General features: G+C 42.9%; 1 protein-coding gene and 1 pseudogene across 7 annotated transcripts in view; one reads left to right on the top strand and one right to left on the bottom strand.

Annotated features, from left to right (window-relative positions):
* Positions 1-1,119: 1,119 nt before the first annotated feature.
* LOC113898634 lies at positions 1,120-10,360 on the bottom strand (annotated as a pseudogene). The gene is made up of 4 exons (XR_003512697.1): positions 8,495-10,360; positions 7,493-7,752; positions 5,620-5,791; positions 1,120-3,654 (listed from the first exon to the last, which is right to left on the bottom strand). The product of XR_003512697.1 is annotated as a 40S ribosomal protein S15a pseudogene (transcript).
* A 402-nt stretch (positions 10,361-10,762) lies between these two features.
* The window catches only part of RSPH3 (radial spoke head 3 homolog), a 40,671-nt gene continuing 34,271 nt past the window's right edge, over positions 10,763-17,162 (top strand). For all 6 annotated transcript variants that reach the window (XR_003512695.1, XR_003512694.1, XR_003512696.1 and 3 more), the window contains exons 1-2: positions 10,763-11,985; positions 14,457-14,544. Coding sequence is in view for 3 of the 6 variants with exons in the window: in XM_027551956.1 (XP_027407757.1) it covers positions 11,309-11,985; positions 14,457-14,544 (765 nt within the window). In the remaining 3 variants the exon portion in view is untranslated. The remainder of the gene's footprint in view (positions 11,986-14,456; positions 14,545-17,162) is intronic.

Raw genomic sequence — 17,162 nt, 5'->3', positions numbered from 1 at the left:
GGCTCCTCTGTCCATGGGGATTCTCCAGGCAAGAATACTGGAGTGGGTTGCCATGCCCTCCTCCAAGTGATCTTCCTGACCCAGGATTGAACCTACATCTCATGCATCTCCTACATTGGGGGTGGGTTCATTACCTGCTGAGCCATTGGGGAAGTTCATGGTGAATATCAGCATCTATATTTTATAGATAAGAAAATTAAGTAACTTGCCAAAGAATGAAGTTGGCATTTGAACACAGATATTCTGAAGACATGCTCTTTTTCTTCATACCAGCATGGGGGTGGGGTTGGGGGGGAGGCGGGGGGCGGTGCGGTGAGTAGTAAATACTCTAGGTTGGATACTGGTTTTAAGTTCTTTCTGTAATAAACCTGCTATAAATAATCTGTAATAGAGCTTCACAGACCTGAAATATTTTTAGAACCACAGAGTAATTCCTGGGTTCAAATTAAAATCACATATATGTAAAAACAATTTTGTCATGCAAGTCTATTTTCCCCCTGTGTTTTGAAACTGTAAGACACCCAAGCACAGAAGGAGCATGGTGGAGGGGCTGCCCCAGGTAAGAAATCTGGGCTCATGGGCCTTATCACAGTCTGCCAAGTTCATTTCAAAAAATGTATTTTGGTCTCAGATCCTCTGACAAAAACAACTTTTATTTTTAAGAATAGGAAGAGTGAGGGGGGTTTTGGTATCTTTTTATAGGAAATTTCCATCCACTGGCTTTAAATTGTACTTTTTATTCAAAAGCACAGCATGTTTTTATATTTAAAACATCCTAGGAAACTGAGAGCCATTTTTTCACACTCTGAGTCATGGTTTTACTCTGACTAGGTCAACAGCATCCTCAAGGTCTTACTAGACAGACCCACTGAAACCTTCCAGATCAAAAGGAAATGATCGGTAAATAGCTGCTCCAATTTTCAGTTCTTCTGTAGGAGATGGAACAGAAGCTCAATACTCAGTATTAGCATCAGATTCAATAACAACTTCTGAGAAGAACAAGGATTAATCTGAAAGCTGGGCTCTCTTAAGTCAGACCCAGGTATTGAGGGGCCTTCCATCATTTTGGAGAACAAGGATGCAAACTCACAAACACAAACTTAAAAGCAAACAAAAATATGGAGAGAAACAAATCACAAATTATAAATTTAATGTTCACATTAGATAAGTTATCATTTGAATGAAGCAGTGGTTTGACAACAAACAAAATCCCCCTCTCAAAATTACATAATATTGTGATTAACAACCTCTAGACACATTTCATTAATGTTCCTTTTTCTGCATATCCTTTTAAATCACTTTTTAATAGGATTTTGTCTACACACCCTTTTAAATTGCTTCTTCCTATAAATAAAGATTTTGTAAAATAAACAAACATTTATATAAAATAAACATTTTCTGCAGAAAGAATAAAAGTTATATCTGGGTTTTTTTAGCTTACTTTATTAAAATGGTGTTCTCATCAACATTAATAGTTTAGAATACTTTTTTCAGCTTCTCAACTCAGTCATGTCAAGTACATTTTTAGGGTTTTTGTCAAATTTAGAGAGATTTCGATCGTTTCTTTTTTTTTTTTTTTGTCCTCTGAGGCATTTTATTTGTATGTATTACATCCCTAGAAAAAGGATCCAAGGATTTTCCCTCCTGTATGTTTTCGTCTTGCTTCTTCATGGTCTATGATCATGGTCTTCATGATGCCAGCTGAGGTTGTCAGTACAATGAAACCAAGCTGACGGGATGGGAGCAGATTATTCTGCCATTTTTCTAGATCTTTTGAGTTGCACATCAAATCTAGGGCTGATCACTCCACACTTACTTAGCCTGACTGTGAGGTTCACAACAATTTTCCCAGCCCTGTGATCATCAATGATTTCAAATTCGCCAATATAACCATGCTTCATCATCACTGTTAGAAACCTGACGATGACTTTGGAGCACGGCCTAATAAGGACCTGGCGTTTGCCTCTTTTCGGCATTGTTGATACTCTTGAGAGCATCGGCCAGGACATTCATGCGCACCATTCTGGCGGCACGGAAAGATGGCGGAAAGAGGATCTCGATCGTTTCTTTCATATAGAGGCTGGAAAATCTGGAAAATCTTTCCACAGACACTTTCTGGCTCCGTATATTTCAAACCTTTTTTCTCCTCACGTACCCACATACTGTCAGCACAAGGCCCTGTAAAAAGTGTTCTTACAGGGACTTCCCTGATGGCTCAGTGGATAATACTCTGCCTGCAAATGCAGCGGACACGGGTTCAATCCCTGGTCCAGGAAGATTCCACATGCCACAGAGCAACTAAGCCTGTTCACCACAACCAGTGAGCCCACACTCTACAGCCTGCGAGCCACAACTACTGAACCCGAGTGCCTAGAGCCTGCGCTCCACAGCAAGACAAGCCCCGCAATCAAGAGTAGCCCCTCCTTGCAGCAACTAGAGAAAGCCCGTGCAAAGGGACGAAGACCCAGCATAGCCAAAACTCAAATAAACAATTTTTTTAACTGTTCTTATATGTGTTCTTATTCATCTCAAGCTGGGTGAGCAGGCATAGTGGTCAGTGGGAATTTCTCTGCAAGGCCCTAGTACCCCAGATCAGCTATCAATGGCTTATCTATTCAAGAAGGTGACAGCACCCTGCATAAATACATCTCACCGAAGTAAATGCATCCATTTCCCATATCCCAACCCCCAAAGCCCCATGGCCACTCCATGGCCATCCAAGGGCAGGGTGGGTGTGGGGGTCAGAGTGGAAGGAGACAGCAGTCTTAACTGATTGCATTTTAAAATATCTTTTGCAAATTTTTTCAAAGCCACATGACCATTTGATCCATTTTTGCCCTGATCCTTCCTAAAACCTTAGGGGGAACCTGGGTAAGTAGAGGCTCTTAGCTCAAATGGCCTTTGCTTCTCAGTAAGAGCCACCCCTCCATGTCCTAGCTTTTCACATCCTTAGTCTTTCACTATCAGGGAAAATCATTCATGGCTCTTGAATTACTTCAGTCTTGTACCTACCCCATAATCACAGTCACAGAAGTTATCAGTTAAGTTATAGAGAGTGAAGGCTGAGCTCATAAGGCACCACGTTAGGTGCTTCAGGTATGTTCATTCCTTGACACATCACAGCAACACAGAAATATTCCTCCCATGTTCAGATAAGGAAGCAGGCTGAGAATTACTAAGTAGCACAGCAGGACCCAGGGCCAGCTCCCTGAAGCCCTTACTCTTTCTACTGTAATGGCTGCTTCCTGAGGTCTCTTTTCCCTCCCATAACAAAGTGACACACACTTATAACAGAAAACATTTTCAGCACAGAGAAATAGAAGGAATTTTTTTAATTACCTATACTTGTAATGGTTTATAATTGTAAATACCTATACTGTAATTACAGTGACTGAAACAATGAAATTAAAAGACGCTTGCTCCTTGGAAGAAAAGCTATGACAAACCTAGTCAGTGTATTAAAAAAAACAGAGACATCATTTTGCTGACAAAGGTCCACGTAGTCAAAGCTATGATTTTTCCAGTAGTCATGTATGGATGTGAGAGCTGGGTCATAAAGAAGGCTGAGTGCTGAAGAATTGATGCTTTGAACTGTGGTGCTAGAGAAGACTCTTGAGAGTCCCTTGAACTTCAGAGAGATCGAACCCATCAATCCTAAAGGAAATCAACCACGAATATTCATTGGAAGGATTGATGGTGAAGCTGAAGCTCCAGGACTTTGGCTACATGATGCAAAGACGCAACTTATTGGAAAAGACCCTGATGCTGGGAAAGATTGAAGGCAAAAGGAGAAGACAGCGGCAGCGGATGAGATGGTTGGATAGCATCACTGACTCAATGGACATGAGTTTGAGCAAACTCTAGGAGACCATGACGGACAGGGAAGGCTGGTGGGCTGCAGTCCATGTGGTTGCAAAGAGTTGGACACAACTGAGCGACTGAACAACAATACTTGTATTACACAGATAAAACCGTAGTTAAGCTTTTGGTATATTTCCATGTTTTATGGAAGTTAGACATTGAAATTATTATATTAAATAAATGTATTTTCCCCATTTTTAAAGAAACATACGTTCCTTGTCAAAAATATGAAAAATATTAAAAATTATAAACAAACTAAAACACATCTGAATTAGTTTTCTAGGACTGCTATAACAAAGTGGGCGGCTTACACACCAGGAATTGATGGTCTCCTAGCTATGGGATCTAGAAGTACAAGATCACGGTGTGACTCAGGCTGGGTCCTTCTGAGGCAGTAAGGAAGTCTCTCCTGGCTTCTCCCCTAGCTTCTGGTAGCTCCCTTGGCTTGCAGAAACACCACACCACTGTCTTTATCTTCATGGGGCTTCCTGCTTGGAGGGGTCTGTGCCTAAATTCCCCTTCTTAAAATGACACCAATCATATTGGACTAGGAGTCCACTATATTCCAATATGACATAGTTCTAATTCAACTAACTCTACCTGCAAAGACCCTATCTCCAAGGTTCTGAAGGTTAGGACTTTAACATGATTTGCAGGGGAGGGGAGAAAATTCAATCCATAACACCGTTCCATGAGCCAAAGAAAACCAATATTAGCAGTTTGAAGTGAAGTCTCTCAGTCATGCCTGACTCTTTGCGACCCCATGGACTATAACCTACCAGGCTCCTCCATCCATGGGATTTTCCCGGCAAGAGTACTGGAGTGGGTTGCCATTTCCTTCTCCAGAGGATCTTCCTGACCCAGGGAACGAACCTGGGTCTCCCGCATTGCAGGCAGACGTCTGAGCCACCAGGGAAGCAGTTTGCTGCTGCTGCTGCTAAGTCGTGTCCGACTCTGTGTGACCCCACAGACGGCAGCCCACCAGGCTCCCCATCCCTGGGATTCTCCAGGCAAGAACACTGGAGTGGGTTGCCATTTCCTTCTCCAATGCATGAAAGTGAAAAGTGAAAGGGAAGTCGCTCAGTCGTGTCCAACTCTTCACGACCCCATGGGCTGCAGCCTACCAGGTTCCTCCATCCATGGGGTTTTCCAGGCGAGAGTACTGGAGTGCGGTGCCATCCCCTTCTCAGTTTAGCGTTTCTTTTTGACACTCCTCCTACTGAAAGTGGGATCTATGGACCCTTTTCTTGAGTCTGGGCAAGTTAGCAACTGCTTTGAGCAGTGGCCCTAGCACTCAAGTCATCACAACCCAGGCACCAGACAGGAGAGTGGAAGAACTTCCAGAAGTTTCCAGCCTCTAACTGGAGACTCAGTCTTACCAACTGAGGTTCCAGGCTTCACGGGATAAACACAAACCACCCCCACTGCACCCTTTTCCAATTCCTAGCCCAAAGGATGTGGGACCCTGAGAAAATGGTTATTACTGAAGACGCTCGTCTCTGGGGGAACCGGTTACACAGCAACAGTAACTAGAAATGTTATGATTCTCAGTCCTTTTCCTGTTCCTTTATGAATATCACTCCTGCTGAACTGAGTCACTAACTTCCTTGATGAAAAGGAAATGATAAATTGTGTATCTGCTTCTGAGATTTTCTTTAAGAAATAGAAAAAGAGATAAGCTACATTTCTAAACATCAGCATCATATGTATATAATGAACGTGCTGGTTCCAACCATAGGTTAACAAGGGGATACTCACAAGTCCCAGATGAGATAAAGCAAAGCTTCAGGCTGCAATGGCTGCTAATACACGGTTTGCTCGTCTCGCCCAATTCAGAGTACCACAAGCCAGGCAAGCATCCGAGTTTGAAAGATGCAGAAAGCATAAAAGGCTCTTGGACGTGAAACCAATCAGTACGCTGCATTCAGATCTGTTCTGAGAAAAGGAGTGTTCAGTTCCTCTCGACATTGTATTTCAACCAGGTAAGTAGCTAAGACAATATTACCAGATGTTGGAAACCGAATCAGTTTTAAGCAGTCATCAAACTTGACATTCCTTCTGAAACAAGGGGTAAAGCATGTGGGAAGAGAAATATATTTTCTGGGAAATGGGAGTTACCTCAGGAGGAACAGTTCAGGGAAGCTTTGCAGGCCAAGTTTCACTCTCAGCCCCCAGAACTGACCAGACCACACAGAGGTCAACCAAGTAGCTACATTGTGGTCCAAAGTAAGGCTGGTCTCATGAGTCCTTCTGAATCATGGTTCCCTCATTACTGAGCTCTCATTTTGACTTCTCTTTTGTTAGTGTTTTTGTGAGTTGTTTTTTTTTTTTTTTTTAATGAGGGACAGGATGGTCAATGGGCTTACCTGATAGCTCAGTTGGTAGAGTCCACCTGCAGTGTGGGAGACCTGGGTTTGATCCCTGGGTTGGGAAGATCCCCTGGAGAAGGGAAAGGCTACCCACTCCAGTATTCTGGCCTGGAGAATTCCATAGACTATACAGTCCATGGGGTGGCAAAGAGTTGGGCACGACTGAGTGACTTTCACTTTCATTTCTTTCAGGAATGTCTGGTGCAAGGCTGCAAATCTGAAAGTAAATGCCATTGCCTTGAAAAATAGTGGACTTTTTGAGTGTGAGGTTGTTCCCAGCATTTTCCCTGAAAACTCTAATAGACGTTGTTTAATTGTCTTCTGATCTTGAGTGTTACAGAAAAGCCTAAGGTCAGTGGGATTTTCATTTTTGCAAGGGGATTTGCTTCTTTTTGCCTGAATTGTCATAAGATCTGTCCTCTATGTCCTTGTAATGTAAAAACGTTGCCATTAGTTTTTCTTGGATTGTGGGGAACCCTCTTGATGTGTATTCAAGTACTAATACTTAACTCAGGAAACAGTTGTTAAATTAAGTCTAGTTGTTACTTCTATTGCACCATAGGAATAGCAGGCTTAGGTTGAATTATCTGCTCTGCTATATATCAATCATCTGTCTCAGCCACTCAGTTGTGACTCCATGGACCATAGCCCACCAGGCTCTTCTGTCCATGGGATTTCCCCAGTTAAGAATACTGGAGTGGCTAGCCACTCCTTTCTCCAGGGGATCCTCCCGACCCAGGTCTCCTGCATTGCAGGTTGATTCTTTACTGTCTGAGCCATCTGGGAAGCCCCAATAGGGTCAATATTTTTAATCCTTTCCTCTAGTTCTGGGAACATTTTTCAGGATGGTTCTCTAAATCACTGATGTGATACTCAACAACCTTCTCCATAATGTGGATTTGAATTGTTATTGCATCATCAATCTCCTTTGAATCACATATTTCTTAATCCCCCCTACTTCGTGTTGATTCAGGCACAGCAAGCTCTCAGAGCCTCAAGGTTCTAGGCGTTCTCTCACCTCTTGGGCTTCACACGTGGTGTTCTTCCCCCCTCATTTCATCCAGCAAACTCCTGCAAGTTCACACGACCTGATTTCCAGTGTCCTTTCACGCAGGAAGCTTGCCATGACCCCCAGCGTGGGTGAGGGGTCCCTGAGCTCCTACAGCACCCGGTCCCACCCTGTTATCACACGTCTCACACAATGTTTTAAGTTTCTGCCCCCCTGGTTACCGCACGAGACCCGTGAGGACAGCTGTACTCACCGTCCTTTTCTCGGCGCCACAGCACCATCGCTGGCACTCAGAAAGCTCTTTTGCCTGTAGTATCACTCCCTTTCAGTCGCATCTAGCTGTCTTTCAAGTATTCTTTTTCTTGTGGTTTCCTGTCTTATTCGTAGGTAGTGCCAGTGTTTTTAGGGATGCCGAACAGTCTCACTTCTAGAGATTCAGCTTCCTCTGACTATTCAAAGGCATAGTTCAAAGGCATATATAATCCAATTCTGAGAATATAAAGAAATACTATGCTGCAAAAAAAAAAAACAGGAAATTAACGTGATACAGATTTTGTTCAAATTTCACAAAATTTTATGCTAGTGTCCATTATTTGATTTCATGTCTTATTCAAGACTCCACATTGTATTTAATTGCATTGAGCAGCTTCAGCTGCATGCAACAAATCCTGGTAAATTCTCTTTCCATTTTTATTCTATTACATTTTCTAATCTTCCCTGTTATGGCTCCTTAGATACACCCATCACTTAAAAATGGGCATTTAATTTCCAAATACATGGGATGTTTAAAAGTATCTTTCATTTTCTTATTTTGATATCAATTTCTCATTTAAATGCTTTCTTCTCTGCAATCACCCTCTGGGTTTTTTCAGTCTCCTAACTTTATTGAGGCTTTCAATGGTTAAGTCAAAGATCTTAGTAAATGTCACATTGCACTTGAAAATATGTATGTTATTTTCAAATATCTTTTGATATTTTCACTCTGTATAATAGGCTCCAGTTTCATCCACCTCATTAGAACTGATTCAAATGTATTCTTTTTAATGGGCTGAGTAATACTGCATTGTGTATATGTACCAGAGCTTTCTTATCCATTAATCTGCTGATGGTCATCCAAAACATTTGCTTTTTATTTTTTCTTTAATTTGAAAGTCAGTATTAGTTGACATTGGCTTTCATCAATTTGAAATTCATATTCTCCTCATCAAAATCAAGATAATTCATAGCATCTTCTCCTTCAGCTCCATCTTCTCACCTTCTCAAGCTACAGGATGCTGTACCGTGGATGTCCTACAACCTTCATAACATCACAATGTTCCCTATTAAGTGGAGAAAGCAAGCTGGAACCAGAGAGATAAAGATCAGATGGAAAAACAGAGGGAAGTTAGGGGTGCTCACTTTGCTGTCATCCAAATCCCTGATTCCAGGGATTTTAATCAAATTTGAATCATAGCCCTTCCATCCTGTAGCACTGCCATTCCTGAAGTCACCTGAACTCCCCTTATAAACTTCAAAACATGCCCTTCTAGCCAAGCAAGAAACTGGATTCTTACCATTGCAAATGATAATCTTCACTAATACAACTGCTTAATATTGTACCTATACTGCTACAAACTTGGGCATAGGTGATTTTTATAAAAGTTGTTTTAACTCTTGTATTTACATCACACTTAACCATTTTCTAAACATCTGTTATACACATCTGTTTTGACATGTAAAAATAATTGAGTGAGATGAGTAAAGTGGCATTTACTGTTACTTTAAAATAATAATGAAAGATTTTAAAAAATCAGTAAGATGAAGAATCACTTAAATTTTGCCTGAGGTCACACAGCTAGTGAGTGTAAAACTGGAGTTGAACCCCAGTCTTCTAACTCCCAATCCAGAGCTCTAAATCCAGAACCCTAACCTGCTGATTCCCAGCCTTGCGTTCAATATGTCCTTTTAGGCCTGTGCACAGATGTCAAATATTCTTGGTTCAGATAGTTGCTCAGTCATGTCCAACTCTTTGGACCCCATGGACTCCAGCACGCCAGGCTTCCCTGTCCATCACCAACTCCCAAAGCTCGCTCATTCAAACTCATGTTCATCCAGTCTGTGATGCCATCCAGCCATCTCATTCTCTGTGGTCCACTTCTCCTCCTGCCTTCAATCTTTCCCAGCACGAGGGTCTTTTCCAATAAGTCAGTTATTCAAATATTCTAGAGAGAACTTAAACAGAAAACTTTATACAATGTAAACAATTACCTTCTAGTAGATCTATTTTTAAAATGTGATTTAAAAAAATAGTATTTCCTTAATACAGGTATGCTTGTGCTCCAATTATTCTATTTGCCAGAAAAAGCTAATGAAGAATTAGTGACACCTTGTGGCAAAAACTTATTAATTCATGAGCTGCTACCGTCCAAAGGCCTCATGCACTTCACTAAGTAGTTAAGACAATAGCAAAACATCTGGAAAGAATAATCTGTGGTTACAGACTCTGCATCTCACAACTAAAACTGTCCTCCCTTTGTTCCACTTGGGCTCAGTTCCCACCACTTCACAGAAACTGCTATTTTTGTGAAGTTCACAGACAACTTCCATGCTGGCAAACCCAACAGTTACTTCTCAGTTCTCATCTTACATAACTTCTTACATAATAACCAAGGTGACTCCACCGCTCCTGAAACTTTTGGTTTCACCAAGACCACACTCCTTCCTTTTTACTTTTAATGTCTCTAAAACCCTCTGAACTCTCACCAGTACCAAATTCTTATCTCTAGCTCCAACCTTTCCACCGAACTCCAGACACACGTCTAAACCGGCAGTGTGACACGTCCATGTGATACTCCAAGCGTTTCAGAATGAAAAATGCCCACAAGAACTTCCACCCAATCGGCTGCATCTCAGGAAATGACATTAAATGATTGTTTTTGCACATCTGCAATATGAAACACAAAAACATTACTTCGCCAGAAAATATGGGGCTAGTACAGTGCAGAATTCAGATTTAAATCCACACACTACTTAACTGAATGCAAACGCAAAGGCAAACAACTGTTATCACTCAGTTCAGTTCAGTCGCTCAGTCATGTCCGACTCTTTGCGACCCCATGGACTGCAGCACGCCAGGCCTCCCTGTACATCACCAACTCCCAGAGTTCACTCAAACTCATGTCCATTGTTGCATTGGTGATGCCATCTGACCAACCCATCTTCTGTCATTCCCCTTCTCCTCCTGTCTTCAATCTTTCCCAGCATCAGGGTCTTTTCAAATAAGTCAGTTCTTTGCATCAGGTAGCCAAAGTATTGGAGTTTCAGCTTCAGCATCAGTCCTTCCAATGAATATTCAGGACTGATTTCCTTTAGGATGGACTGGCTGGATCTCCCTGCAATCCAAGGGACTCTCAAGAGTCTTCTCCAACAGCACAGTTCACTCAGGGAAGCATAAGCTTCACTTACACAAACCCAGTACTTTCACATCGCCAACACTAAAACCAGTGCATTTGCTGTTTCTAAGGACAGACCCGTCCCTTGACGCTTCATTTTTAGGGCAAGAGGAGGGCCTAAAAGACTCAAGAAGACGCCCTGCTGCTGCTCCTAAGTCGCTTCAGTCTTGTCCGACTCTGTGTGACCCCATAGACAGCAGCCCACTAGGCTCCTCTGTCCCTGGGATTCTCCAGGCAACAACACTGGAGTGGGTTGCCATTTCCTTCTCCAATGCATGAAGGTGAAAAGTGAAAGGGAAGTCGCTCAGTCGTGCCCGACTCTTAGCGACCCCATGGACTGCAGCCTACCAGGCTCCTCTGTCCATGGGATTTTCCAGGCAAGAGTACTGGAGTGGCCCTTTACCAAAAAGGAGATGTCTGTGGGGAGGCCCTCCACGCCCAAGGACCGCCCCCTGAAGGACTAGCAGCAGAACGGTAAGCAGGGAAGGAAAGCAGAAAAAGGCAGACCAGCTACGCAGGCGGACCCTGGGGCGGGAGAGGTGGCGGTGCTCGGAGACAACGGGGAAGCCCCCCGGCCCGGCCCTGGCACGTAACAAGAGATAGGAGGCTGGGCGCCATGCGTGTGCGATCGTACGGGGATGGCCCGATCAGAGGCGCGGCGGCAGGCGCGGGAGAAACGGCCAAGGGCGGTCCCCGAGGAGCGGGCTCTGCGTGAACGGCGCCAACCCAGGCCCCGCCGAGAGCCCCTCGAGAGTGGGGCCGGGGACCATCGCCGCCCTCCTCAGGCCTCTGCTGGGGCCGCCGGGCACGCCTCCTTCATGCGCAGGCTCGTTGACCAGGAAGACGCGGGTGGGCAGAGTCAAGAACCGGAAGTGCTCGGGCGCACTGGCAACCTTCCCCGGAAGCCCGCCAGCCAGAACAGCCCCGAGGCTCCGCCCCTCGACGGAACGCTGGGTTGCTGGGCAACCGGCGCGGGCGCCGCGGGAGGGTTCGGTGGTGCCCAGAACCGTCCCTGTGTAGCTCCTACTTCCTGCCCCGGCAATCTCCCGGCCCGCCCGCCTCCCTTCTTGCCGCCCCTCCTCGCATCACGGAATCCCTGCCCTTGGCACTACGTGCACCTCTCCGGCTCCCACGACACTCTAGTGCCCACCTGCTTCGAAGCCAAGCTTCATCAAAAGGGAAGCGGGCCGACCCCAAGCGCGACCTCCACGTTGGCTGAGCGCGCCTCCCCGGCCATGGCCACCTACACCTACACCAGCCGGCCCCGGGCCCTGCCCTGCCAGCGCCGCCGTTACCGGGACGACCTGATGCAGCAGTGAGTGAGCAAACCGGCCTCTGTGGGGTCTCTCCTCATCCTGGGGCCGCGGGATCTTGATCCTTTCGCCCTGGCAGAACCTGCCTATGCTGCTTTCCCTTCCTTGCTCTCTGAGAAATAAATTCTCTCCCTAAGGAACTCTACTGGAGAAGGAAATGGCAACCCACTCCAATATTCCTGCCTGGAGGATCACAAGGACAGAGGAGGCTGGTGGGCTGCCGTCTAGGGGGTTGCACGGAGTCGGACACAACTGAAGCGACTTAGCAGCAGCACAAGAAACTCTCCTGTGTTGTGGAGGACTGAAGCAATAAAGGGAATTAGTTAACTTTTTAGTGGTCATGATGCTGGCATGATTGATAACATGTGCAGGGAAACGACTTATTATTGAGTCAACAGGTGGTTATTGGCCGACTGTGTGCCAAGCAGGCACCTTCTAGGAGCACCAACATACATTTTCTTACCTACTCTCCAGTGCTGTGAAGTTAGTTTTATATTATGTATTATGCATAACAAGAAACTGGGATACAAAGGTGTACCTCACAATAGCGTGTCCATAACGGGAGCCACGTAAATCTCTTCACAGGAATCAGGTTCTCCTTCCATGTTGGACTGCAAATTGTACTTTTACTTCATCAGTGTTGCAAATATTCAGGTATCCATATTTGGAAAGGGCGTTAAATATTATGGTTCTCTTAAAGTTCTTTCTGTATGCTTCAAATTTTGGAATCAGCAGAACTTTCCAAGAATGCAGGCTCCATGGAAGCAAGACCCTTTATGACTTTTATTCACTAAAGATCTACCTGACAGATAGTTAGCACTCAACACAGATTGTTGAATTAAAGGCTGAACATGAGTTCTTGATGCTTATTTCAAGCTGAGTCTAAAATCATAATTATCTTATTCTGACAATAAAGACATGTGTTAATAAGAAATGCCTATCACTTTAAGAAAACCAAAATAAGAACATTTAAATTATAAAAGTTTTAAATTCAGTTTTAAAAGGGACTCCTTGGAGAAATATTTCCTAGTGCCTTGAAGTGGTTGCTTACAAATCCTTCCTATTAAATCACACCAAGAGATGACAGAAGAATCATTGGTGGTTCCTTGGAAACAATTTCTCTTTTTAGAGAATTAGTTGATTGGTATATTGAAGCAGTCTGAATCAAGCCTTTGAGAGGAGTTCTTTTAGACGTGTCTATTAGATTTTTCAGTTTACAAATTTATAAAAGTAATACATTCTTGTGAGGCAAATGGAGATTACAAATAAGGAGTAATAAAGGCAAAGTTAATTCTCTCTCACCCCTCTCTACTCCTGCTTCTCTGTTGTAAGCAAACTTAAGTCTTATTCTTCCACAGCTTCTTGCTTGTGCACACAAAGAGGAGCATATGTACATGTATATGGAAGGTTTTGTTTCCGAAATGGAATCATACTGCTGCTACTGCTGCTACTGCTGCTGCTGAGTCGCTTCAGTCGTGTCCGACTCTGTGCAACCCCATAGACGGCAACCCACCAGGCTCCCCCGTCCCTGGGATTCTCCAGGCAAGAACACTGGAGTGGGTTGCCATTTCCTTCTCCATATTAATCTGCACGTGGCTCCCTCTACTTTTTTTCTCCTCCACTTTTTTATAAACTCTAATTCCTTTTTCCCCCAAATTTCTTTCTGTATACATGCACACACAGATCTAATTTTTAAATATATGTACTCATTCATGCCTGTGGGTATTCTTAGTACAGCCTTATTCTCTAGCCCCTTCTCTTGCAAACCTGCTGTCCCTCTCCTGCCTCCAAACCACATTAATGACTTTGAATGAATACTTTGGTACTTTTCTCCAGACACCCATGTTTATGTACACATGTATGAATACAAATATATACATACAGATACACATCTACACGGCCTTTGTCTTCTTCATAACAATGTAGCATACATAATTCTCAACATCTTCCTTCTCTCACCTAATTGTGGGACTTCCCTACTTTATCAACGGTGCTTAAAAAAAAATCTATTTTCTTAAAATAGTTTCACCTTAGTCTAAATCCTATTAAAAATGAGTTGGCCCCAAAGACAAATATTATATGATATCACTTCCATGTGGAATCTACAAAAGTAATAGAATTTATTTACAAAATGGAAATAGGTTCACAGACATAGTAACTTATGGTTACCAAAGTAGAAAGGGGATGAGGAATAAAGTGGAAATCTGAGGTTAACAGATACACACTACTATATATAAAATAGATAGCAAGGACCTACTATATAGCACAGATATTTTCAGTATCTTGTAATAACTTATAGTGGAAAAGAATCTGAAAATATATATTATATATGTATAATTGGTACACTTTGCTGTATACCTGAAACTAACTCAATATTGTAAATCAAATATACTTTGATTTTTGAAAATGAAAAGTTGACTTTTAGATACCAATGCTCCATTACACTCATAATTTAGAATTTACTTTTTTACAGACCTGAAGAACCTGTGCATTACGGAAACATAATGTATGACAGAAGGGTGATCCGAGGCAACACGTACGCCCTGCAGTCAGTACCACTGGTAAGTACAGTTCGAATTGTCTGACACAGAGTACTCCAGACTACCTGTGGTGAAGGAGCAATTTTTGTTTCTGTCTTTAAATTTCTAATCTGTTACAGACTAAAACATTTATGAAATAAAATAAGGATGGATTGCTAGAAAAATGAAAGGGGAAAAAAAATGTATGCAAAATATAAGCCAGATAGTGGTTGGCAGGGAATGGAGGAATAGAGAAGTGTTATTTAATGAGTACGGAGTTTCAGTTTCACAGAATGAAAAAAGTTCTGGAGATGAACGGTGGTAGTGGTTGCGCAACGTGAGTGTACTTAATGCCCCTGAACTGTGCACTGAAAAGTGGTTTGGTTCAGTTCAGTCACTCAGTCGTGTCCAACTCATTGCAAGCCCATGGACTGCACCACGCCAGGCTTCCCTGTCCATCACCAAATCCCGGAGCTTACTCAAACTCATGTCCATAGAGTTGGTGATGCCATCCAACCATCTCATCCTCTGTCGTCCCCTTCTCCTCCCGCCTTCAATCTTTCCCATGATCAGGGTCTTTTCCAATAAGTCAGTTCTTTGCATCAGGTGGCCAAAGTATTGGAGCTTCAGCATCAGCCCTTCCAGTGAATATTAGGGACTGATTTCCTTTAGGATTGACTGGTTGGATCTCTTTGGGACCCTCAAGAGTCTTCTCCAACACCACACTTCAAAAGCATCAATTCTTTTCACTCAGCTTTCTTTATAGTCCAACTCTCACATCCATACACGTGACTACTGGAAAAACCATAGCTTTGACTAGATGGACCTTTGTTGGCAAAGTAATGTCTCTGCTTTTTAATATACTGTCTAGGTTGGTCATACCTTTTCTTCCAAAGAGCAAGTGTCTTCTAATTTCATGGCTGCAGTCACCATCTGCAGTGATTTTGGAGCCCAAAAAGGTAAAGTCTGTCACTGTTTACATTGTTTCCCCATCTATCTGCCATGAAGTGATGGGACTGGATGCCATGGTCTTAGTTTTCTGAATGTTGAGTTTTAAGCAAACTTTTTCACTCTCCTCTTTCACTTTCATCAAAAGGCTCTTTAGTTCATCTTCACTTTCTACCATAAGGGTGGTGTCATCTGCATATCTGAGGTTATTGATATTTCTCCTGGCAATCTTGACTCCAGCTTGTGCTTCATCCAGCCCGGCATTTCGCATGATGTACTTTGCATATAAATTAAATTAGCAGGGTGACAATATACCACTTTGATGTACTCCTTTCCCGATTTGGAACCAGTTTGTTGTTCCATGTCCAGTTCTAACTGTTGCTTCTTGACCTGCATACAGATTTCTCAGGAGTCAGGTCAAGTGGTCTGGTATTCCCATCTCTTTCAGAATTTTCCACAGTTTGTTGTGAACCACACAGTCAAAGGCTTTGGCATAGTCAGTAAAGCAGAAGTAGATGTTTTTCTGGAACTCTCTTGCTTTTTTGATCATCCAGTGCATGTTGGCAATTTGATCTCTGGTTCCTCTGCCTTTTCTGAATCCAACTTGAACATCTGAAAGTTCATAGTTCATGTACTTTTGAAGCCTGGCTTGGAGAGTTTTGAGCATTTGCTAGCGTGAGATGAGTGTAATTGTGCAGTAGTTTGAACATTCTTTGGCATTACCTTTCTTTGGGATTGGAATGAAAACTGACCTTTTCCAGTCCTGTGGCCACTGCTGAGTTTTCCAAATTTCCTGGCATATTGAATGCAGCACTTTCACACCATCATCTTTTAGGATTTGAAATAGCTCAACTGGAATTCCATCACCTCTACTAGTTTTGATTGTAGTGATGCTTCCTAAGGTCCACTTGACTTCGCATTCCAGGATGTCTGGCTCTAGGTGAATGATCACACCATTGTGGTTATCTGGGTCATGAAGATCTTTTTTGTACAGTTCTTCTGTGTATTCTTGCCACCTCTTCTGAATATCTTCTGCTTCTGTTAGGTCGATACCTTTTCTGTCCTTTATTGTGCCCATCTTTGCATGAAATGTTCTGTTGGTATCTCTTAATTTCTTGAAGAGATCTCTACCTTTCCCATTCTGTTGTTTTCCTCTATTTCTTTGCATTGATCACCGAGGAAGGCTTTCTTACCTCTCCTGGCTGTTCTTTGGAACTCTGCATTCCAATGGGTATATCTTTCCTTTTCTCCTTTGCCCTTTGCCTCCTTTAATCCCTTAGTCATCTGTTGTTTGTGTACTTGAACAGGCTTTGTTCGGACTAAAGTTGTTTTCTTTGTGAGCTAATGTATTTTTTATGGAAATTCTGTCATGAAATTAGGCTAAAAAAAAATTCAAGTGGTTTTCAATTTCTTAACTATACATTAAAATCTATTGTGACTGAATGGTTACCTCAGTTTACTAGGCATCAGAGGAGTTCATGGTAAAAAAAATCCTTGAATGAGGAAAAACAGTTTATTATTTGGGATTCTGCACCCATTTTATTCTGGTTAACAGTCATACTTTGAAGTTACTTTTATGTGTTTTACCAGATACCTTTGTAATTGCCTGACAAATTTCAGGTGAATTTTTAATCACCAAGTCACCGATGAGCAGGCCGTGTTCTGTGACGGGTGCCTTCATGCCACCCAAGCAGGACGTGCTCTGTGATGGG

The sequence above is a fragment of the Bos indicus x Bos taurus genome, chromosome 9 (genome assembly GCF_003369695.1).
Source record: "Bos indicus x Bos taurus breed Angus x Brahman F1 hybrid chromosome 9, Bos_hybrid_MaternalHap_v2.0, whole genome shotgun sequence".
Lineage (NCBI taxonomy): Eukaryota > Metazoa > Chordata > Mammalia > Artiodactyla > Bovidae > Bos > Bos indicus x Bos taurus.
Note: the sequence above shows the minus strand (reverse complement) of the source record. Positions and strands in the feature narration are given on the sequence as shown.